The sequence below is a fragment of the Hesperophylax consimilis genome, chromosome 28, assembly GCF_061612785.1.
Source record: "Hesperophylax consimilis isolate HC1 chromosome 28, BYU_Hcon_1.0, whole genome shotgun sequence".
NCBI lineage: Eukaryota > Metazoa > Arthropoda > Insecta > Trichoptera > Limnephilidae > Hesperophylax > Hesperophylax consimilis.
In genome coordinates this window covers 19,026,716-19,052,051 of record NC_142863.1, presented here as the reverse complement: position 1 = coordinate 19,052,051, position 25,336 = coordinate 19,026,716, and the positions used below count along the sequence as shown (strand labels likewise).

At 36.4% G+C, this 25,336-nt stretch overlaps 1 protein-coding gene across 2 annotated transcripts; it reads right to left on the bottom strand.

The window, feature by feature from the left end:
* Positions 1-295: 295 nt before the first annotated feature.
* LOC149410309 (uncharacterized) lies at positions 296-24,370 on the bottom strand. 2 transcript variants are annotated; one of them, XR_016305035.1, is made up of 16 exons: positions 24,231-24,370; positions 20,400-20,550; positions 19,380-19,555; positions 18,135-18,223; positions 17,092-17,254; positions 16,275-16,403; positions 15,672-15,834; positions 15,022-15,186; positions 14,309-14,394; positions 13,656-13,835; positions 11,872-11,988; positions 10,521-10,736; positions 10,088-10,246; positions 7,923-8,075; positions 6,211-6,312; positions 296-2,531 (listed from the first exon to the last, which is right to left on the bottom strand). XR_016305035.1 is itself a non-coding variant. In XM_089648551.1 (15 exons), the coding sequence occupies exons 1-15, from the start codon at positions 24,270-24,272 to the stop codon at positions 2,517-2,519; spliced, it is 2,004 nt and encodes a 667-aa protein (XP_089504677.1). In that variant the 5' UTR covers positions 24,273-24,370; the 3' UTR covers positions 296-2,516. The 2 variants fall into 2 exon arrangements, 1 of the variants encoding a protein (XP_089504677.1); XM_089648551.1 differs by lacking the exon at positions 6,211-6,312.
* Positions 24,371-25,336: the final 966 nt, after the last annotated feature.

The following is a 25,336-nucleotide window of genomic DNA, read 5'->3' as shown; positions in this document are numbered from 1 at the left end:
ACTTTTACTTGACACCTTACAAGAACAATACTGCTAGCTCCTTCGAGCAGGCTTCATTGAAACATCTGTAGAACAGACCAACATCCCTACATTGCATCAGAGATGGCAAGCGGTCTGTTAACAATGAATTGTCAATCAGACAAGAACCGTCCTCCTTTGCATAGAACCAAGTAGGTTTATCGTTATTTGGAAGCTCCAGCCTTATACGGCTTCCAATTGCTGACAATAACTCCACTCTGCGGCCTTTACTGCGAACATTACTAAAGTGACATTGGGTAAACAAAATAAAAGAACATTTAAAACTTTTTTCTTACTTTAATTATAAATACATTGCAAGAAACATATTCATAAAAATTACGTGAAACAATTAAGTAAAAATTAATTATACATATAGTAAGTTGACGCATGCATTTTTTCCATGGGCGCTAGCGGGCGCAATTCAATCGTGACATTTATTTAACGTCACTAGTGAGAGTTGGCATCCCGGGCGCTATTCGATATAAAAAAAGATTCAGGTTTATCGTTTCAAATATATAATATATATTTGTATTTAAAAGGAAGTCCGCATTTTTAATAAATTATCAAATATTTTTTTCTAAGCACACACCGATCACTCGTGACTTGACAACAACTTGTCTCGAGTATGCAAACTTGTCCCTTTTACACGAAAATGCTTGTTTCACTAGGTCAATTCGTTTACACCAACAAGACACTTCCAAGTCAGAGACACATATTTAATGCAAAAAAGACAATGGAAGTCATAGATGGCTCTTTTACGCAAAAATGACAATTCGAGACAAAGATGTCTCCTTTACGCCAACTTGCATATTTTAAAATTTTCAGCCGTATTGAAATATCTAAATACTCCAGTGATTTTATGTAAATTATTTATAAGTATGCATTACAATTATTTGAAAGTTATTCACACTGTCACGAGTGTCAACGGGGCTAAATCATACATCGGTGTCAAAAAGTGGTGCAAAAGAGACTGTTCAATTTTCGTAACGGTGCACGATCATCAAATTCATACCATTTTATTGTTGCGTTAAAAATCTCACTTTTAACAATTTGATCTGAAATTAATTTTGATTTTATTTAACATAACTTTTTAAAATTCGTCACAATCTACGTCACATTTTACAGATTTTTCTTGTAGCTAAAAAAAGTTACAAGCAAGTATATTTTCAACGATCCGAGCAAAAACAATTACTTTAAAAGGGTTGTCTAAATTTACATTAGTAGTTGATTTATATTAATTAGTTTTCTCTCTATGCAATTATAAAATATAAAGATTTATCCCATACAAACACGTGACACATAATATAACACTAGTTCACAGGTTCTAAGAATTTTAATGAGAGTTTTCTAAGTATTTTCAGCGTGCTAAGTTGGCTCGCTCTTTGACCATAGATACTTAAATCATTTGAATGAATACAATCGACTACAACTATATATATAATATTTAAACATTGACGGAATGAAAATACAGAATTGATACAGACCTAGTCACTAAAGTCATTTGAAGCAATCTCCGTTATGGATGAATACTTGTGTATTTCTATAGCCAACTAAATAAATCTGAGAATGAAGCGTAGAGGCTAAAATACCTATTTTCTATCCACAATATCACAACGTACTTATTTAATTTTTTTTTAAAGCATCGAAAACAATAATACGCATTTAAATAAAAATGGTGACAGAACCAACCGTAGGAATTAATTCTATTTCAAATTAAAGACAATTATACAATATCATTAATTAGATGATTAATTTAGAAGAATTGAATTTTTTTCACTAATTGATAGAGCTTAGAATTAACTGGTTATCAAAAATATCGTTTGAATCGATGAAGAAAATAAAATATATATCTATGGTCAAAGATAAAATCGTAAATTTCATCAGACAATTATTATGTTATTATTGTTGACACTATTCAAATGCATCTTAAAACTAAACAATGATAATTTAAAAAATTATTCAATTATAAAAATACATTTTTTGTGAAATGTCAATGAATTTATACAAGAAATTAATTTTAATTTCGCCTGTGCGAACAATTTAAAAAAATATATTTTACAATTTAGAGGAATACAATAAAGAAATACTTTTAATTTTAAAGAAAATGGTGTAAATTAAAGAATATTTTTGAAGTCACGAGTGCGAGTCTGATGCAGTTTAAAATTTACGATTTTAATAGTGTTTTTGTCACCTGTCACGCAACAATGAAATATCCATTCGACGTCAATAACCTACGCTTTAATAATATGTAATTTAAAGTAGAGTAGATTACACTTATAACTATGCTTAAATTCCCTAATGAATGTGTGTTGTTGTTTTGTGATTTTGTAAAATTATTATAATTATTTATATATTATAAATATTGTAGTTTGCTGGAACGATTCGTCGATTGAATGGTGTTTTTTTCTTTTTGTTTTTATAATATATACCTTCTTTAATTATTTAGATTTCATTCACTTTTACCGTTGAAAAAATGCACACTTTGAAAATGAAACAGCTCATGATGATATTAACTGCAAAAATAGAAACAAACACATTAATTAACAAACATTATCCAATCATTACAATCAGCCACCCGAAATAACAAATAACCTGTACAGTGAAACAACCCCATCATTTCCCCACTTAACAAGTTTCCATGCTTTAAACTCGTTAACCCTAAAGGTCGAATTACACCTGCCAAGGCCACCTCTACTGACCAACTTATTGGAGAGTAGAGGTGATCACATGTAGAAGAGACAGTGGGCGAGTCAGTTCAATGAGATTAGTTTAAAGGTAACACAAACACGATTTCGCGATGGACGAAAGAGAGAAAAATTATAGAGAGTTTTACAACAACGAACGTATCACTCTTAAGAAATTATACATTTTTAAAATTTTGATTTTTTTCTTTCACTGACTGACTCGGCTGATCGCACTGACCGAGTGAAGCGCCGAGTTAAGCATGCAGGTGGAGGGAGTACTTACTGGACCGAGTCATTGAGCCTTGCTTCCGTCCACTGTCTCGCTTGAATCTCTCACCCGCTGCTAGGCCGAGTACTCACTGTACTGATCTCATCGGCCGAGTACTCGGCAGAATGCACTGTTTCGACCGACCACTCGGCAGGTGTAATTCAGCCATAGTATGACAGTTAAAATGCCGAATGCCCGCCATGCGCCGGCTGACACTATTTTCGTAACAACTTACTTGTATTTTTCAAAATGATATTTTGATAAATAGTACCGTTTCACCAAATAATCTGAATTTAAAGTACAACAATTCCAACACCCAGGCAGATGTGCAGTATCAAGTATGCATATGTTGTAAGGATGAAATGAAGTGTGAGAGAGAGAGAGACAGAGAGAGATTTGATCACTAAGGCTAAAGTCATTTCAAACAACATTTCCATTTAGAATGGTGGTCATTCACAAGTAAGATAATACAAGGTGATACTGAGAACATCTACCCTGCCGTTATAAGCAAAAAGGCAGCAGGAATTTGCTAAAGTCACATTCACAATAGGCAAAAGCTCTCGAATATCAGAATGTGACCATTGCAAATTCCTGGCTGCCATTTTGCTCATGATGACAGTACTACTGCGGTAACTAAAAACACAGTGTCTTCTCGAGTCTCTTTTGAGTCTAATTTTTATTTACCACGGCAGAGTACCCCACTGGAACGTGCCACAAATATACTACATACATTTATGTATACATTATTGTTTTGTTGAATTGATTAGGTTATCCCATTATAATTCTCTGCACATTGCAGATTTTCATCTTATAAGTAAAGAAAGTTATGTTGTTAGTTCATTCATTATTTGTACCAAACACCTAACAAGAAAATAAAATAAAAATTAGATTAACAAATGTTGAAATAGAAATTCTCCCGGTAATATTAATAAATAATAATCAACTAAGGTTTTTTTTATATTCCATTCAAATAAATTCAAACAACCAAACCCTAATATAAATAATAATATAGCCAAGCAAATTAATAAAATTGCAGGAACGGTTGGGTTAGAAAATAATAATAAGTTATTTGTATTATAAAATTATAATTGTTAATAAATTCATTATTATTTAATGCCTGAAACAAATGGATGGTTCAGTATTAAACGGCAACAAGTCTGAAAACCATTAATTATGATATGGGTATCAAAAGATTCGCAAAAAGGAGCTCTTTCCAGTTTTAAACAGCAACGAAATCAATAAAAAATGTTTTTACTACTCAAGAGTCGAAAAATCTGTTTGTTCAGTTTTATACAACTCTATTTCAAATTGTTTACATTTAAAACTGACAATTGTGTCCGTGCATTTCATTAAAATGTAGAAATTTCAGTGAAAACTGTTAAAATTTTACATTTTTGCATTCATATTTAGACATGCGCAGAAACAAAATGTTGATTATCTCAAAACAACAGATTGGGACTTTTTGAAGTTTAATACCGGGCCTTCGAAATGTTATCATTTATCAAAAGAATGATGCTGATAGATTTTGATGTCTAGGTGTCTTGTCTGTAAATTAAGTTTGTCAAAATCGGTTTTCCAAAGCCATTCAGATGCTTCTCAAAATTGTGTTAAGTTGTGGGTTGTAGAGAGGATGGAAGGGACCGAGATGGGTAGGAGGAAGGTTGGGAAGAATCTGGCTATTCAGATTTGGTCACCAAACACCATTTCAAACAATGCGTCGATTCTGAGTCATACGTCAGCCCCGACTTGATAAGGTTATGCAGAAGGTTGATGAGGGAGGAAAGGGGAATGATTTATTGTACTATGAAAAAAAAAATTTTAATACTTGTATTAATTTGCGAGACAGTTTTTGTAAAAAAAAATTTACTGGAGTTCTTCGGGTAATTCCCGTCTTTTTTTGCTGAAATGGAAAAAACAACTAAAGAAATAGTCGATAGAAGTGTGATGTGGTAGTATCTGGTGTGCCCGAAAAAGAGTCAATTCTCCCTCACTTTTGGTGAAATGGATCAAATCGTTTCAGATATCAAAATTCTTTCTAGAACATAAACCAATTGGCCAGACTGAAAGAATTGAAATTATTTCTAGAACAGATAATCAATTTTACTGGCCCGTCCGCGGCCTAGGAGCCGAAAAGTTTACTTCAAATCAGTATAGATCACACTTGTAGAGATTTTCGGTTCAGTGGAAAAAACGGTAACCAAATAAAACAGAACGGTGACAAAACAGAACATGATAAAAGAGTAAGTTAGGTTAGGTTTGTTAGTTTTCTTCAATGTTCTGTTTCATCGTGGAACCAGTTAACACACTTCCGGCGGAAAGGGCAGTTCTATCTTTTATGCCAGTCCTACTTGAATGGCAGGAAGGCTGCTGTCCGATAATTTTATATCGATCTCTTTGTAAGGGCCCCAACTGTATCTTTAAAATTATGAACTAAGTCCTTCAACTTCTTGTATTTTGTGTGGAAGAATATTTTATCAAAAAGAAAGTAAAACGGATAATACATCCTTACACTTATCAAACCAGAGATGCGGAAATTTTTGCTATCATTTGTGCGAAAATGAAAACAATTTTTTGACATTTTTTACAAATAACATCAGTAAATGCCCCAATACTGACTTTAACTTCAGTTTATGAAGTCATATTACAAAAGTAGGCTTTAATTTCAGACAATAATTTGATATTTTTGGGGTATTATGCCATGTTGCGCTACCTCCTTCTTTAGCCAACGTTTCGGACAGCATTATAGTGTCCATCATCAGGGCAGATGTGTAATCCTGATGATGAACACTGCAATGCTGTCCGAAACGTTGGCTAAAGCAGGAGCTAGTGCAACACGGCGTAATACCCCAAAAACAAATCACTATAATACTTTTGACCGTGAAAATCTCAAATAATTTGATAGTTGGGGTGTGGTGAAAAACTATGTATTATTTTCAAAGATACAGCTGTTTAAAACAAAATCCATTCTCTCGAATGGGACCCTTGTTTTTGCCCGCATGAAATGTGTTAACATATAAAATGATAAGAAAGATTAATGTTAGAAGGTTGTTAGCAGAGATATGTGTGAATAGCGGTAACGTCAGATTAGTTCAGTCACATAAGCAATGAAAGCAATGATGACAGTAGATTGGTTGCGTTCAATAATCCCCAAGCAATTAATAATATTATTATAAAAAGATATTCATATTTTAGTTCTATTGTTATATTACAATTATATATTGAATTTTAATGGACTGGTACCTTAGAAAACGTGCTGCGTTTGCAGTAGCGAATTAAATATATTTTTATTCTCGGATGTCAAACTTTTTTCGTCTCCATTTCAACATTTTACACTTAAATACACTGAAATAAAGAAAAAAAAAATAATAAAAAATAAAAGCATAATTATTATTAATATTATTACATAAAAAATAAAACACATTTTGTGGGTGGGCATATTTAGTTGTGTTAAAAGTTGATGGCAAAGGCAAAAGTGAAGTTTTTCTTTAACCCCCCAGGCTAATTTGTTCGGTTTTGCGAACAAACTATAACCCACAGAGTCAATCTGTTCGCTTTTGTGAACAGCTCATATGGATCGTTGCATCTCCCTTACTGTCAAGGTGGGAAATATAATTTAAACGGTGTTAGAAAGAGAAAACACTACGCTTTATATTCAAATCTCGAAGTTAACTTCAGAAGAATTAAAATGTGCACCTTTATAAAACCGAGGGTTCCGACCGCAATTCCACATTTATGAAACTTTGTGAATTTTTAATATATGAAACACAAGAAAAAGTGAGGAGACAATAATGTTTATAATACACTTGTGTAACAAGATATGTAATTTTACTTGAGTGTTTAGGTGAAAAAACGTAAGGCATATCATTTTTTAAACTTTTTATTTTACATAAAAAAAAATAATATTTGATTCTAATTATAAAATTAGAAGGCTTATTTCATCACCTTTTAAAAACAGTTTTTAGTTTTTGGATTCAGAAATATATTCAGTTTATTTGAATATTATTGGAAAGCGGAAATGCACACAAATTCTCCAACCTTCTGACAGCGTATTAAAGAAATATAACGGTCAATATGCCAGAGGCCTGAGGGGTTAAATAAAGTCTCCCAGTCAATGTAAAACTTGTTTGTAACAGTTGCCGTCCATATTAAAAAATGTTTTAATGCTGACTGTGAAAACCACACTAAAGCAATGTAAAATAATATCATGTTATTATGTTTGTGGTCGACAAAAAGCTGACAATTAGATAAGTTATACACAAAATATAGAATATCTTCATCTGCAAAACAAACAAACAACCATAACTCCACCAAAACAAACTAAACTAAATATGAAAACTCATATAATTTGCTCAAAAATAAGTTACTTAAAGAAGAAGTTATTAATACTATGAATTGGGATGGCGGCATAGCAGTCAATAGACTGTAATCAACACAATGTATCAATATGGAATAACAGTAAAGTTGATGAAGAGGTATTGGACAATCGTTCAGGTGCTTTTAAGTCATTTTTTCTCACTCTCTCATTCAGTATCTTTAATGACCATGTGACATCAGTCACATGGTCATTAAAGTTGTCAGTATAATACAAGAGGTACAGAAACTCGTAATACTTGCAAGTGGAAAACCAGTGAATCTACATCACAATTGGAATTGATTTTGTGGAATAACTTTTTTGATTTGAGCTTTTGTTTTTGAGTAAATCAAGTCTGAAGTAGGAATTTTTAGGTCAAATTTGAAAAAAATATATATCATCTGTTTAAAGTTTTTTTAATATGTCAAAATAAGGAAAAACGGCAAATAAAAAAAATATATCAGAATCAAAAAAAAAAGTTCTTTTTCTTCTATGAGTTTCCGGACAATCTGTAAAGGTGGTTTGTTAAGTTGCCGTTATGGCGACCTGCAGAGATAAGTATGTCAGCGTAGGTTAAGGTTAGGTCAGAGGGTATATTTACCGATTTGACAGTTGCCTTGATGAAGTCTTTCTTGTGCGCGAGGTCAAAGTCGGGGTAGTGGCTGTACACCTGCTTGCAGACTGTCTTCATGGTGATCTCCTCGAGGTTGGCTCCCTCCAGGATCTGCTTTACGTACTTCTTGATCTCCTCATCCTGACACAATTATACAACAAAACCAATTAGTCTCGGGGCGGCAGAATGCACATGTTGCTGAGATGCCATTGGATAAAATTAGGGCAGAGGGAACAAACCAAGGGGATTGGTGAACGCATTCATTCCATAGTCAAGTATTTACTCTTAGGCAGTTGGGTACACTAATCTATCTGAGGGGTAGTCATCCAAAATAATATCAACTGATACTTTTGTCGAAACATTACTCGCCAAACTGAGAATTTTAATCTAGAAAAGCTCATGGCCGACTCTTGATGCTGTGCAAGTTTGCCAAGAGCGGAGTCTGGTTTATCGGGCCAATCGATCACATCCTCAGTTATTGCTTCATTAGGCAATGACTCAAGAAAATCATTATTTTATGGTCATCTTCATGGTACTGTCACACTATGCTATACGCATCAAGCGTTTTTGATCGTGGTCTGTATCACCATATTGCTCGCCATACAATCCCGTACAGACTTGTAACACTAGACAGATGATGTGTTATAAGTGTGGGCGTGGCGATGATATGCCGTAATCTGTTAGCCAGGCGATATTTGAAAATGATGCGACCAATTAGGGAGCTGCCGCGGTCAAGTGGCTGTCAGCTGTCAAGATGACGGTTCGCGTACAAAGAAATGATATCCCACAGTAGCTCCCCAATTAATCTGACCCCCTCTCATGCTGTAAGTTTGCGAAACTTTGGTTTTGTTTATGTGTGGATTGAATGGTTAATAGCCGAGGACAAATGCGTCGGGTTACCAAGGAGTTGTGGGTTCAATTCACAAGCAACTTTTTCCCACAATAGTAATAGAAGTTTTTTAAATATTGGTTATGTTTTCATAACACGGAAATGTTTGTCTTCCTTTTTATTGTGAATGCCGCACAAGGATGGAAGGATATGGGGAAGAGGAAGGTTTGAAAATATCTGGCTACTCTGATCTGGTCACCCAACAAGCTGCCTAAAACCATTTCAAGTATTTCACTAGGACGATAATGAAAGCATCTACAATTGATATGTATACAACATGGATTATTGTTATTTGTCAAGTATGTGTTATTTGTTACTTTCGACGGCAATTGCGAGCAGCCTGGATTGGAGAATCAAGCCCCAGGAAACTCAAGTGAGAACAGTGACATTATTCTTATAATTATGCTTTATACTTACATCATGTACAAACTTTGCCATAGAAACTAATATAAAGCCGGCGCCAGACATGTGTTCAAAGAAGTGTTCAAAGAAGTGTTCACATAAGTGTTCACATGTGTGGCACGGGCATTTGATACTGTGTTCACTTATTTGCGCACTTAAGTGCGCTTTGCCGTTCCGTGTCGGTTTCTTTGGCGCACATCAAAGGGATCAAAGTCAAAACGTTTGCATGCCTGCCACACTGCGCGAAGCCCAGTAGCGCGAGCGTCGCCGTGGAGATTTGTCGTGCCGCGTGCATACACAAACAAGCCATAACCAAGCGAACTAGCGATGGAGTGGGACAACGAGGGCGTGTTTGAATTCATTGAATTATTACAAGGAGAGCCTGACATGTGGGACCCAAAACGAAAAGGGCATAAAAACAGAAATAACATTAATGACGCCTGGAGCCGTATTCAACGGAATTTCTCAATACCTTGCGCTATCGAGGAGAATAATTACTAGCACATAAATAATATAAGCAAACTGTGTCGCCCAAATAGTCGTCCATGTTATGTGAGGTCTATTTGAAAACTGTGAGCTCAAAGAAGTGATCAAATCTTTGAACACATATCTGGCAGAGACACACATAAGTGACCAAATGTGTGAGCAAAGTCTTCAAATAAGTGTTCACTTATTTGAACACATGTCTGGCGCCGGCATAAAAACAATTTTTAGTTGAGCAGGGATGTGTAATTGTGAATTTGGCTGTGTCTCCTGGTTCTGTAAAGTGACATCTCAGATATCAAGATATCTATAATATCTTCTGATCAAGGCGGGACATCAGGCGTTTCTAAATACAATTGGGTGTGAATGACAAACTCACGGTGGGCGGATGCTTTCCCTTCTTGGCGGGCGCCGCATTCAGAGGGCGATCTTCCTCTTCCGATCCATCCTCGTCCTCTTCTTCTTCCTCGTCTCCGTCCTCGCTGCCTTCCTCTTCAGACTCGTCCTCCGAGGAACTAGCCGCCTTGCGCCCCTTGCCCTAAATTATCATAATAACATTACATTAGTATAGCACACTATTCTTTCTCACTAACATTATCATTAATTATTTTTATAACTTCCATCTCTTGACTTAATTCTACCCGATTTTATGCAAACCTAAATTTATAATTTCCTAAGTTTTACAAATATTTTCATTGTTCTTATAAAAAACGTATAATAAAAAGAGAATTTACAGTATTTAATTGTCAGTTGTTATTATGTGTTTATAATCTTGTTCAATGATTAACAGTGCATGGTCATGTTCCACATACCTTGGGCGGGGCTCCCTTGGCGGGGGCCTTGCCGGCCTTGGCGGGAGGCGGGGGTGCGCCCTTCTTCTTGGCAGGTGGTGGCGGCGGGGGAGCTTTCCGCTTGGAGGCGGAGACGGCTACGGCCTTGGGCGGGGGCTTGGCCGGCGTGGCGGGCTTGCGGCCACGTGCTATCACCACGGCCTTGGATTTCTTGGACGGGGGCTCTTGGGTCAGAGGCTGGAATGCACAATTAAAGATTGCATATAACTTGCTGAGAGGCTGGAATGGATATTTCCTATAACTTGTTGATAGTAGTCCCAGAAAGAGGTCATATGTATATTATCCACGTAAATCTTCCTTCCTACTATTGTTGAGTACCTCATACAAGAAAAACATATTTCCTAACTCCTTTTCTTTATGTATCACTACAAATGTTTTGAGGTTTTGAGGTGGTGAGTTGGTGGGGTGGAGATTTGTTGAGGTGGTGAGTTGGTGGGTGGAGATTTGTTGAGGTGTTGAGGTGGTGAGGTGGTAAGGTGGTAAGGTAGTGAGGCGGTGAGGCGGTGAGGTGGTGAGGCGGTGAGGTGGTGAGGCAGTGAGGCGGTGAGGTGGTGAGGCAGTGAGGCGGTGAGGCGGTGAGGCGGTGAGGCGGTGAGGCGGTGACCTCATACAAACTCATTCTGAAATTGTGTCCTGACCAACACTACTTCTCACATATCTTCTATGAAAATGAGAAGAGAAGAGATACTAGAACTATGACGTCACTCTCTGGGACTTCTATATTTTATCTTTTCATTGTGCCATTGGATCCCTTTAACAGAGATAAATGAGTTTGTACTCAAAACGGGTGAAAATAGAACGGAAGAGAAGCAGAAATTAAATTTATATAATGCCGTTTGATGAGGCTAATCTCAAGGGAATTGGTAGTAAAAGGTATCCTTTTCTAAAATTGTCATAAGTTGATTCCGTTTGTGAGCTCAGACTAAATGGCAGGCCTAATAAAGCAGTCCGGCAACATTAATACATACACGGAATAAGTTGGTTATGGGTAACGTCGCCCCGGGAACCATTTATTATGCAACCAAAACCTCTGCAATAGGTCACCCCAAGTGGTTTGCTATGTTTGGTGACTTAGAAAGAGTGCCTAGGTTCATGTTGTTAGGTTTATCCAGGTCTTGACGCCAGATCGGGAGATGCCGGTTGAGGAAGACCCTTTAACCTCTCCAGCCAGGAGTCTCCCGGACTGTATCATCGCAGCGTGGATTCATACATCCGGCAATCCTGATCACCCAATATACCTTTTTCTTTCCCAGAACATCTTCTTCTTTTCCACCACACAGCATCCTCAAATATGACAAAAGAGATAACTCACATCGGAATCCTGTCCTTCACTGTCGCTGGCCGCCGCCTCGGAAGCACTCTCACTCTCGCTCTCCTCTTCAGAGTCGCTGGGCGGTTTTCTTCCGCGCCCGCCCCTCTTAGGAACCACCTGGGGAAACATACAAATTACACACATTAGTTAACTCAACTCATTATACTATGGGGAGCAAAATCTACCTTCTAATACTGATTTATTTGATTATTATTATTTGGCATTGCAATAAATGGCATTGCAATAATGATGACATTTTCACTTTTTTTTTACATTGATGAACTAACAACTACAATTGAAAAATTAGATAATTTTGAAAACACATTCATTTTGTCTGGGGAATTTGTAAGAAAACTGTACCTTCATTTTTATCTCGTTCATCATGTAATAAAAAATACTTTTTAAAATTAAACCGATTGTTACGATAGCGGCGCGAAACATGAATTTTTAATTTTGGCTATTTTTAGGATTTTATTAAATATTTGAGACAAACTGGAAAAGAATTATTATTTCTCTTTCTAACAACAGTCAAAAAAAATACGTATTTCTGCATGATAGAAAAAAGATAAAAATACTTTTATAAAATATGGACACCCGGTCATATACGACCCTAAAACGATAGAGGGGTTAAACTTTTTGTGAAATCAGATATGAGTGTATAAGCAGAAAGCTGCCTGCTCTTTAAGGCGATGCCATACGTAGTAATGCAAAATCATTTGCTTTTGGTTTGAAAATTTGGTCGCCTAGAAATGTTTCAGATGCTTTAATTAAATACTGCGAGTAGAATATATCTTGGCCTTTGAAATAATCGAGTATTTTTTAGATAAGTCTTTTTATAAGCCCAGATAAAAAATAATGTAAAGGCCTATGAAAACTGCTTAAAAGTTCAAAATCTCCTACTTACGAACCCATTTTCGGTTATTATTTTATTGTATAATGTGGCAAATTAATTTATTTATAAAAAATTTAATATTTATGCCTGAACATCCACAAAATAAAATAAAAGGCATTTTTTGGTCATGTTTTTTCATTCATAAATCAAAACAGGCGGATGGTGTTAAGCGGGAATTTAAACCATATCGCCATCTACGTAAGGGTTGTTATTGATAGCGGCTCAATTTAAAATATTACACGACGTAGTGCATCGCCTTAAATAATAATAATATGATGGTATGGCAGCCGTCTTACCAGCCAGTGTCATTTTCTACTTCATAATACATTGAAACCGTTTCGGAATGTACAGTTTTAGATAGTTTTTAATACAATGATCAGAATCAAATAAATAAACTTTAAATCTTCCGCACACATGAAGTTCAAAATTTACTCCATTATGTTGCGAGACTGCATAGATTGGAAAGGGAAGAGGAAGGTTAGATAGTGTCTAGTGTGTTCAAATCTTGTCACTAAACATAGCTTAATCCATTTCAAGCAACGCTTCAATTCTGAATGGCGGTCTTATGCCACTTTGAAACCACGTCACATTGCAGTATCATATTATAATATGCATATTTTATGTTTACGAGCACCGGTTGTAGGTGAAATTCTTAAGTCTCAATCATTTACTAAGTCTTTTAACAAATACTTTTTCCATCACAAAACACACTTCTCTAAAACAAATAATTTAGCAATGGTGTAATAATTGACAGCCTCCGTGGTCGAGCGGTAAAGACTCTGTTGGGATTCTTGTGCAATATTTACATTAATTGCTAATTTTCTATGAGGAGAAAGCATATCGGATTGTGGAAAAAGTGGCACATGAAAGATTAGTTACAATATACCTTTACCTTTCCTTTCTTGGCGACCCCCTTCTTGGGTTTGCCCCGGCCGCCCGTCTTGCGGGGGGCCCCAGCGCTGCGCCGGCCCGCGCCCGACTTTCTCTTGCGCCCCACCAGCGGGCCCTCGCCCCCCACAGGATCAAAGTCAGAGTCTGCATCCTGCCCGGAGCCACTGGGGTTGTAAGAGCCCTAAACATATAAGACAAGTTATATTGCAACGTGAAATGAAATCAATGTTTTTGTTAAAGTGGTCCCAGAGAGAGCTCGTATGTACGTTATCGACGATCATTCCTCTTCCTTCTCATGAAAATGAAAGACAGAACTTATAGAAAGATGACGTCACGTACGAACCGGAATTCTCTCTCTGGAACTAGTATATATTGTGAAACTATCTTATAAGGTATTCCAAGGGACTGGAAAAAAGTTCCAATTTCAGTCTTAAATGAACCGCAATAAACAAAACTTCAAGTGGGTTTCACTTTGATATTATTACTAGGTAACTGCTTAATTAATGTCATGGTCAGCACAATACGTATTATGTGTTGGTTGAATGCATCATACATGGGTGAGGAAATAAAGGCATGGTTTTGTGTCGTTTCAGAATGCCTAGTTGAAGTATTACCGCGTGATATAAAGAGAGAAAAGAAGACGAAGATACTTACGTCGGATTCGGCAGAGTCTTCTCGGGCCACCTTGGGCCCCCGCACCTTGGTCTCGGGGTCCGTCTCATACTCCTCGTCTGAATAGCCTGGAACACACAGTGGCCAGCTCATGAATAATGTTAACCACAATCACTCCACAGATTAATCACTTCCTACAAGAGTGATCCATATTAATACCGGGAGTTGACGACAGTTTGAAATAATGCCAATTGCCTCTATTGTTGGCAATTGTTGGAAACCTCAAAATTTTACATAATTTTTTGTAGAAATTCATATTATTTTATGGAATTTTTGGGATTAGTGATGTTATTTTTCACAGAAAGCAGTTTTTTATGATTTGGGATTTTCACTGCTAAAAAATATTACCGTTATTTATGTTTGGGGTATTATGCCATGTTGCGCTCTCTCCTTCTTTACCTAACGTTTTGGACAGCATTACAGTGTCCATCTTCAAGACAGCTGTGTAATTAAAGATTGTTGTGAAGTGTGTGCATGTATGTCGATGCAATACCGTGTTGAGCGCTTCAGTCCTCTGATATTTCAGTATTTTCGACGTGAAGTTAGCTGCGTTCCATTATATGGCTGTTCAAAATTGTGAAAACTATAACATCAAGTTGTTAACCATGCTAAAAAAAGGCATGTTCATATTTTGGAAATGCAGCGTGCCACGTTGGGATAGGAAGGAATAATATATAAGGATAGGAAGTACGTACCTCGGTTGTTGACCTTGATGGCAGCGTTGCGGCGCGGACGGCCGCCGGGGGTGTTGGAGTCCGACGGCGGAGGACGCTCCTTGATTGCGCCGCGAGCGTGTGGCGAGCAGTTCTTGGGCAGTACAAGGAAGCCAACCACGCGGGATGCTAGGTCACTCGGTCCTCCTGGAACAAACAACCAATTCATTATAAGAGAATTTCACTATCCGGGGCGACTGCTCCATTGGGTCAGTTAGACTTGACTACAATAACTAATTTAAATTTTATACAAATCTAAAGAACTGGTCATAATTCGATCCTCCAGTTCATCAGTCAGACATCTCCAAGTTTTGAGATGATGAGGAAAGCAATATTCTAATGGTTGCATGTGGTGATATCTAGGTGAATTAATGAAGAGCTGCAGTGCAACGATCATCAGTCGCGTGCGAGTCGCTATGCGCTGCATCGTTGGTCGACTGACGTGCTTACTATATATATATGAGAGCGTTCAGTGCGGCACTGATTGCGTGAAAATTATCATGGTTTGAATTAACAGGGTTCTAGTGTATTATCAATTATATGATATAGTATTGAGGGGTAGAGAGGTCCTATATATTTTCGCCTTTGAAAATGATGACATGTAATTTTTTTAAAGATGCATAAAGACTAACCTCTTTTGTCAAGGTCCAGCATCTCACACAGCATCCTCAACTGCTTGGGCTCCAACTTCTGGACCTCCTCGATTTTGGCTTTGTACTCACTGGAGTCCTTTTCAAATTCGTAGCCTTTGAACTTCTTGATATTTCTTTTTATGAGATTGGTACGGCAGATTTGCTGTAAAAAAAAAAGGGAAATATTTCAAAAAATTGTTTGTAAACAGAATTATGACATCAGTTCAGTAATTTGAGTCTAAAGCAGCGTCTTCCGGTTTGAAAACAGTTCTAGGCATCTCTCCGCAACGGTGGGCAGATAGAATGGAAGGTCGCCCACAATTCTGTCCTGACCATAGATAATAGAAACAAAGGGAGATATGGCATGGAAGTGTGCCGACTGCCGAGCTATGACCAAACTACACAGACTAGTTGGTGTGTAGGTAGAAACAAAGGTTGACAAAAATCATTCCACTCAAGAATAAGTCATAAAACCTGTTCTCATGTGACCCAAGTCCCCTGCCGCTGTTCAGTTTGACTGTGGAGCCGACAAATACAGGAAATTACAAAGATTTAAATTTTAGAGGCAGGCTAAACAATAAAGGGAGGAGGAGGGATACTCACATTATAAAGGAAGTTATGCAGGAACTTGAGGTCTTCGATCTTGAACCGGGAGATGGCAACCTCCACATTGGGGATGTGACCCAGAGGGATGCCCTTGCCGGCGGGAACTGGCACCGGGGGCTCAGTGGGCTGCAAAAATTATTATTATTATTAGTAACAACTTCAAACCTCCACACAGCATCACCAAAGATGGCATAGAATCCTCGGGGCCTCCTGTGGAGAGGTAGATCCCAAAGACACAATTAAGAACAATGAAATGGTTCTAACAATGTTTTCAAAGTGACTGAAAAAAAAACTTCTTATGTGGGAAAATCTTGTGCAAAAAATTTAATAAAACCCAAACTAAGATCTTAAGAACCTATTTAGTCAAGTAGGTTCTTAGTTTGGGTTTAATTAAAAAACTATAAATAATAATTTGTGCATATTATGAGGATGAGGCTCTCTCTGATATTTACAAAAATTTCTCTTGTGAGCCCTATAATTGGATTTCACTGTACTAAATTTGGTATTAAATTTTGAGAGCAATGCCAACATACATGCACACCGAAATAAACACACTTAACTACTTTTTATATTACTGGCAATAGATACGAGTGTTAGATAATAATTAAGCGAAAATGGTAAAAATATTTAATAAAACATCCAATAAACAGTTGAGAATGGTTGATCAGGCACGATCTGAAAAAATGGGGCCCACTCCTTGTCTAGCCATAATAGACCTCAGAGTTGTTAAACTCAAATGGAGAGTAGTTTATTTTCGCCTGCAGGTCAATTCTCACAGAAAATATGTGACAGACATTAATATATATAACAGTACCTCTTTCTTCTTCTTGGGCGCAGGTGCTTCCTCTTCTTCTTCTTCCTCCTCTTCTTCCTCTCCGTCTTCTTCCTCTTCTTCTTCATCATCGTCCTCCTTGTCGCTGCCCTTCGTCTCCTTGGCCGCCTTCTTCTTCGGGGCGGGCTTCTTGGCAGGAGCCGGCCTGGAAGGGTACAAGTAAATACATTAGCAGGGGGCTTAACATGACCACATTATCCATCACCAAGCAATATCGGCATAAACTAGGTACAGAACTCTCTCCGTCGTTATTTTAACAAGTTGAAACACAAAATCATGCTCTATATTGCCGGTAAGCGTATGTCAAATGCGATGATCCGCAACGCAGAGCCGCGAATCGGAGCAGCGCCGAATTACCAAGGTGCTGATAAACACCTTTTTTAAAAATGGTAGATAAATATGGTGGCGGTTGGATTGTCAAGGAGTTATTAAAAATGAATTGAGAAATAAAATGCAAAATTGGGAAAAAAATACTTGGTTTGTTTATAACCGCAACCTATTTCAGATTCTTTTCCTATGTGTGTATTAACAGCTTTTTACTCAAATTAGACTACATATATTTACAAATATAAGAGATTCCAGAGATTTCACATAGTCTGAAAGAACAAAATATTCATTGCAAATAATATTGACCGGTCGGTGGCTGAGTTCATATCGCATTTGGGTACCACCGTGGCGGTAGTAGGAGATTTTCAAATATTGGCAGGTTATTCGTAACCCGGGAATGTTTTGTCTTTCTTTAAAACAAAAAATACAAAAGAATTTTTTTTTTGGTATATTTATGTATTTTTAAGGCACAATCCACTTGGTCATCACTTGGAAACCATGTCCAGACATTTTCGAGGAGCATACAGGCACAATACAGCATTGAACCTATGACTATTACCATTACGTAGGAACGGCTGACTCGAGTGCTTCAGAATACATGCAATTGAGTCTGATTTATGCTTATTTGCTGAATACTGAGGATGTTTGTAGAGACCTGAGAAAGTCTAAAATGCATAATAATATAATCTTAAACTTACTTCTTCTTCACTTCTCCCTCTTCGCCATCATCCTCCTCTTCCTCTTCCTCCTCTCCATCTTCTTCATCCTCCTCTTCTTCTTCACTCTCCTAAAAGACAAATAGATTAATAAAAAAAAGTTCGGGTTTTAGTTCGGGTTGAATCTTGCGATCATACATAAAGATAGTTGCCAATAAAAATGTGCGGTGAAAAAATGAAGACAATGTTAGTGGTTCTTATTCGAAGTATGATACAGTTAAAAATGACCGAGGGGAATAGGGTCCCATTAGCTCAGTTGGTAGAGCACTGTCCCGGAAAGACAAGGGTCCTGGGTTCGAGTCCCAGATGTGACCGTTTCCTTTTCTGATTTTTCTGTTTCAGATTTTCGTTTAGAAATCACTAATATTGTCTTCAATATTTAAATATTACAATTTGAGGTTTTACTCAATAAAGTTATTCCGAAAAATAAAAATAGATTAATATTTATTTTTTACAATTTTTTTATAAATACATGATAATATTAAGTATTCCCTGTTTTCTCCTCCAAAACTTGACCGATTATTAGGATTTTTCTCACCAACTAACTGTATTAGAAGAAAATATTCTGTCTGTACGTTACGCTTCTTTTAAAATAACATTGTCAAATTTTTATACTAAAAGTCGATGATGGAGTTCAAACTAAGCAATTTTAAGGATTTTTGGATTTCCTATACAAAGTTACTCATCAAAAAAACAAAACGTAGAATCACGCCAATTGCCGATATCTACGATATTTTCAAAGATATTTGCACTAGTGTCAAAATTAAGAGACGATATATGGGAATATGTTTGTATGGACAAAACGCCACCCACTTTTCCAAGACATCTTTCCTAAGGCTTTTATATGAAATAGTAACATTAATAATATACGTGGTAAAGTAGCCACGAAACAAGACTTAAGCCATTACAAGCAACATTTCAATTATTTTCTAATTTGGTGACTACATCTGAATAGCCAGGTCCTCCCCCTCTTTCTTGTCTCCTTTCTCTCCCTCAGTCTCACAACATACGCATATAAATGGGGACGCCTTAATCACACTAAGCAACAGACTTGATGCTTATTTACAAAATACCAACGATATGTGTAGAGACATGTTCAGTTGGGTTTCATATTATACGTAAATTATTCATAAATTCTTATTCAATTAAAATAATTTGCCTCGGGGCATATGTCATCTTTGGGGATGCTATGTAGAGGGTAAAGTGTGTAAATTTGAGGATTGGTACCTCCTTCTTGGGGGCCGCCTTCTTCTTCTTGACGTCGTTGGTTTTCTTCTTGTCGCCGTCACCCGTATCGTGGCTCTCCCCGTTCTCTGCCTTCCCCTTGCCGGCCTTGGCTTCCTTTGGTTCGGCCTCCTCCTTCACGTCCTTGGACTTGACGTCCGCGTCACCCGACTTCTCATCTGGAACAAAATACATATATTAGCCGATAGGTCTTTTAGAACAAAAAAAATATATGACATCTCCCTTTTTTCTATTATCTATGAACTTTTGAGTTAGTTGAAAGGCCACTCTTGATATAAATTGTCCTAGATAAAGACATCTTCCCACATTCTATTTGGTGCCCTGACCTATGTACCTGTTGTCTTTAAACACGTCTAACTTAGGCCACTCTTGATATAAATTGTCCTAAATAAAGACATCTTCCAACATTCTACTTGGTGCCCTATGTACCTGTTGTCTTTGAACATGTCTAACTTAGGCCACCCTTGAAACGAATTGTCCTAAAAAATAAAGACAACTTTTAACAAATCTATTTGACACCATTGTTGAACATATCAACTCAGGTAACTCTTGATATAAATTGTCCTAAATAAAGACAACTATCTATAATCTATTTGACACCATTGTTGAACATATCAACTCAGGTAACTCTTGATATTAATTGTCCTAAATAAAGACAACTGTCTATAATCTATTTGACACCATTGTTGAACATATTATCTAACTCAGGTAACTGATATAAATTGTCCTAAATAAAGACAACTTTCAACAATCTATTTGGCCCCATCGTTGAACATATCATCTTTATCCATTTTTCAATACTACAATTTTTTTAAATAACACAGATAACACCAAACAGATTTTTACAATCTTCCTCCTGCTCGTCTTCGTCATCATTATCCTAAATAAAGACACCTTCCAGCAATCTATTTGGCACCAACTTTGAAGATATCTAACTCAGGTCACTCTTGATACAAATTGTCTTAAATAAAAACATCTTCAAAAAAGCATATTTTTGTTTACCGTCTTCCTCCTTCTTATCCTCTCCATCTTCCTCCTTGGCTGCCTTAACCTCCCCGTTGTCCTTGGTGGTCGCCCCTACTTCCGCGGCACCCTTGGACTCCTGGGAGGAGTCATCCTCTGTGGAGACGTCTCCTGGTTTTTTGCCTTCATCCTGGAAAATACCATAAAAAACACATATTTAGAAAACCATTATCAAAAAGGATGAACAAATAAGTAACCTCCTAGTATCGACTTATTATTTATTTTATTGATATTTCTTGTAATCCTACAAAACCTATCGCCTTATAAGGATATCATGCACGGGGATCTCAATGACCCTCATGGTAATACAAGTTTTATTTTGCACCTTGGCTTTTTTATTTCTCCGACCCAAGAGGACAAGGGAAAGAAGAAATGAAACTTAGCAATAGCAACCTTCATCGTATCTCTATCCTACTGACTTTCTCTTGGGTATGCATGGAATGAACCATCTAGGGTCAGAAGGGATACATTGCTACAAATTTCTTCGTACTGATTTGTAAATACTTTAATAATAAGAACTCAGTTATCATCGAGAGCATTCGTTTCCGATGGTTATCACCGTCACCGACAACATAGACTATTTTATCTCCCGGCCTGCAGTACTAACTTGCTAATGGTTCATCTTGTTAAATATAATCATTTTGTTTAAGGCGATGCACTACGTAGTAATGCAATATCATGTGTTTATGGTTTGAAAATTTGGTCGCCTAGAAATGTTTCAGATGCTTTAATTAAATACTGCGAGTAAAATACATCTTGGCCCTTGAAATAATCGAGTATTTTTTAGATAAATCTTTTCTTAAGCCCAGAAAAAAATAATGTATAAAGCCTATGAAAATTGCTTTAAAGTTCAAAAACTCCTACTTACGAATCCATTTTCGGTTATGATTTTATTGTATAATGTGGCAAATTAAGTTATTTATAAAATAATCGGAAAAAATAATTATTTATGCCTCAACATCCAAAAAATAAAATAAAAGTCACTTTTTGACCATGTTTTTTTCTTGCATAAATCAAAACAGGCGGATGGTGTTAAAAGGGAATTTAAACCTTATCGCCATCTACGTAAGGGATGTTATTGATAGCGGCTCGATTTAAAATATTACACGACATAGTGCATCGCCTTAAGATCAATAAAATAGAGTTTAAACAACGAGCTTCATTGTGGCTCATATAAAACCTGCTTTTTTGTGTTTATTTGTTTATCTTTCCTTACACTAATCACTGTTATCTTTAAAAACGCATTAAAATTGTTATCTTAATTTATAAAAAATTGAGCCTGCGTATGTTTGTACTCACAAAACTCGAAAGGTAGTTGACCGTTATCGCTGAAAATTTCAAAGTTTGTTCTCATTAGTGCTAGGAATGTTTAGAGTGGTTTGAATGGAATACTTAACGCAATATCTCTGCACCGTAATTAGACAGAGTCGAATTAAAGTCAATGTAGTTTTTAACAGTAACATTGTGGTATACAGTAGTGTATGGTGGAAGAAGTCTGAGACATCTGAGAAAGATATTAGCAATAGCGAAGCATTGTAGGGTCTGCTAGTTTTGTAATGTTTTTGAAAGGAATAAAGTAATTGAATTGAAAATAAAAGAAACATAATATAAAATTATGAATCTCAATACTGGGTCGTCTTCTTGTATTCCTTCAAAGCGGGTTATGTTCAGAGGCAGATCTTGGTATGTGCATTCGTGCATTGCACCACTTGTCTTCAAACTTCACATGACATCTTTGCCCCAGTCATTGATGTCATTGTAAGTATATATAAGTATGCTAGAATCGTAATTCAGAATTAATTTGTAATTACAAATTTTAGCTATCTTCTCTAAGACTACCTATCTGATCTACACAAAACTTTCTTTTACCATGCTATGGATACAGCATCGGGTGGTATCGAGACAGCTTGGCCGACGGAAATCGTGACGTGTACGAAACAGTTACCCTCCTAACGGCAAATCACGTGTTGAAGCGGTGCAGATACCTAATTCATCCCGTGCACTATCGACGCACGCGCGGAGCGAATTGAATTTTGCAAAACTTTGATCATGCGTAATCCAATGCGTCTGAAATAGATTCGTTTAGATATCGGCACTTGTGCGCCGTGAATTCAAACAGTTTCGCGAGATTTTAAGAGATGATTTGTGTGTCCTTTACTCTCGAGATGATAATGCAAACGCTGACGGAGCAGTATTATTTATTCAACTATTTTCCAAATGTAACTCGGTGGAGGGAATGAATTATTACAGTACCCATATTAATTAATTTGCTTCACCTATATTGCATACTAGGCACATTTTAAAAGTGAAATGCACTGCTGACAATTTTGGTGACTGTGGTATGTTAGGAGTTTGTGGGACTAATTCAACGGTCTGTCAAATTCTTCTGTCAAATTCTTCAGTTAAGTTCAGAAATCAAACTAGCAACCTCCAAATCCTATAAAATGTTTAGACAATAAATACACAATGTAGATTGTTGTCATGTAGTTAAATTATTAGGAAACTTTACTCGCTATTCTACTGACATCATTATTTCCCTCCGAAATATTAATTTGGAAAGTAACAGTTCTGTCTGCAATAGAAGTGTCAAAAGACCACCAATATTGTCAATAAATTCTCTCAATTTTCGACTAAAATTATTACTTCCCTCCAAAAAGTTTATTTTGAAGAAAATCACATTTACATTTGCGATAATTTAACCATTTTACATGGCATATAGATATTGGAAGCATTAGAGAAACAATTCATCTCTTCATTCTGTGTGAATAGAAAATGTAATTAGGTCAGATGCAAAAAATGTCTAAATCTAACAATACAATCAACGTTTTATGGTTTGGTTTTAAAAAAATTGTATTTTGTCACATTCACAAAAACAAATTTCAATTATTTTTTTTCAACATAAAAATTAAATAATAAAATTCTGGTGTTCGGAGGCAGTTGCAGGGTACCTACTTAGTAATTAGGCAGGTACCTGGTTAGTGCACAGTGCAGCAATATTCATTATCAATGTAGATATTTGAATTTGGCAGATAGGAGTGAAGTGAGCGGCAGTCGCCGGTAGTTGGTACTTGTGCTAATAATGAATTGGCAACCTTGACACTTGATTTGATCACAATATCCTAAATTATTTTGCGAGCCTGGTTTTGTTTACTTTCTCATAAATAAATAAATAATTTTTCACGTGTTACGCATGTTAAAAGTATGAAAATATGTATTTGTATCCCGAGTTGCGAGCACATTTTGTAAGATTTTAGAAGAGGATTGATAGAAATATTTTCTGTTTAGACAGCGATATTTTTTCATGTTTTGTGAAAAAATGGCGATTTGCATAAATTATAGGTGCAAAAAAATGCATTCTTGGGTATCATATAATTTTTTTATCTTAAAAATATTATTTTTACGGTGAAATAAACACTGATAGCAAAGGCCAAGGTCATGCAGAAATTAATCAATGTCATGTAAGAGAAATGCACATTAACAAAGACCACGCATCGGGGCTGGGGGCGGGGGTGTACTAAAAAATAAACATTTTCCAAAAATTAAGCCAGAAAATCCAGTCTCGCAACACGAAAACGATGGTGCAAGTGAAATATCTTCAGAAAATCTATAACCGAAGTTATTCTACATCGGCGCTATTCCCGCGTTTTGCGAGAACCAACATCCCTTGTCAGCCATATTGAGGAACCAAGACGCAAGCAAACATTCGCCGATTTACGATGAATTTAACCAACTTCTGACGAAACCCGCTACGCACAACCGATATACAACACCCGTACATTATTTTAATAATACTTTATTCGATTAACATACCTGATTATCACTTATTTTTGCATTATCGGTGTCCACCGACATTTTTAATAACTTCGTTGAAAACGAAACCAAAGAGCGTCTATCTGGCCAATAACACTACGGCGTATGGTTGCAATCGCTGTAACCGACGTACGTTCCAGAACAACTCTGCGACGCTTGCACCAATGCCTGCTGCGCTAGACCGAAACTCTCAATGGAACGTGTGTCTGGGATACGATGTTTACTCACGAATATTGGGCATGTCAGTGACCGAATTGCAGAAATGCTCCACTGATAAAAATAAACATATTTCTATTATGTAAAGAAAGTTTTGACTTTTTTGCGGAAGATTTACATATTTCTCAAGGATATTTCATAAAAATCTATTTCGTTGATTAAAAAGCTGTTCATTTGATATCGGTGGAAGCATTTTTGGTTGTTAGGAACGTCTTTAATTTGTATTTGCAATTCGCCTAAAAACACGCGGCCAAATAGTATTTCAATTCGAACCGCATGCCGGTTGCGAGACACGATGTAAAAAATGGAAGCATCTTCTCGCATCTTGTTCGTCGTTTAAAAGCGCCCAATATTGTTTTTACTAAGTGCCACACTTTGGTGCTGCCAGCATAACAAAATTTCGATATTTATATCAAATCTGGTTTGTTGTAAAAACTGTTGATTTTATAATCTATCATAGAAAACCGACATTATACTTTGTAAAAATGCTGTAAAGAAAAATATTATGTATTTCTGTAATCTCGTTTTTGAAGAGTTCCATTCCAATTTAATATTTTTTTTAAATTATGATATTATTTTTTATTTATGTATAAACAAGTTCTGGTGTGGAATTATTATTATGCGTGTAATTTTTGCTATTTTTAAACCGTGGTGAAGATGAAGCTATTTACACAGACCCATTTGCATTATTTCTAAAAAGTTACTTATGATGAAAGTCTTTCGCCAAATTGCTTTTATGTTTTAATTACCGATGCCCTTATTGATTTTGGATTAAATTGTCAGAAATCATTATGGTTATTACCCTGTACAGTTTCCCCACTTATTGTATTGTTTAAATTTGGCTAAAGGTCGTTAAAGTGACGCGTTGGTATTTCCAAATTATTAATAAG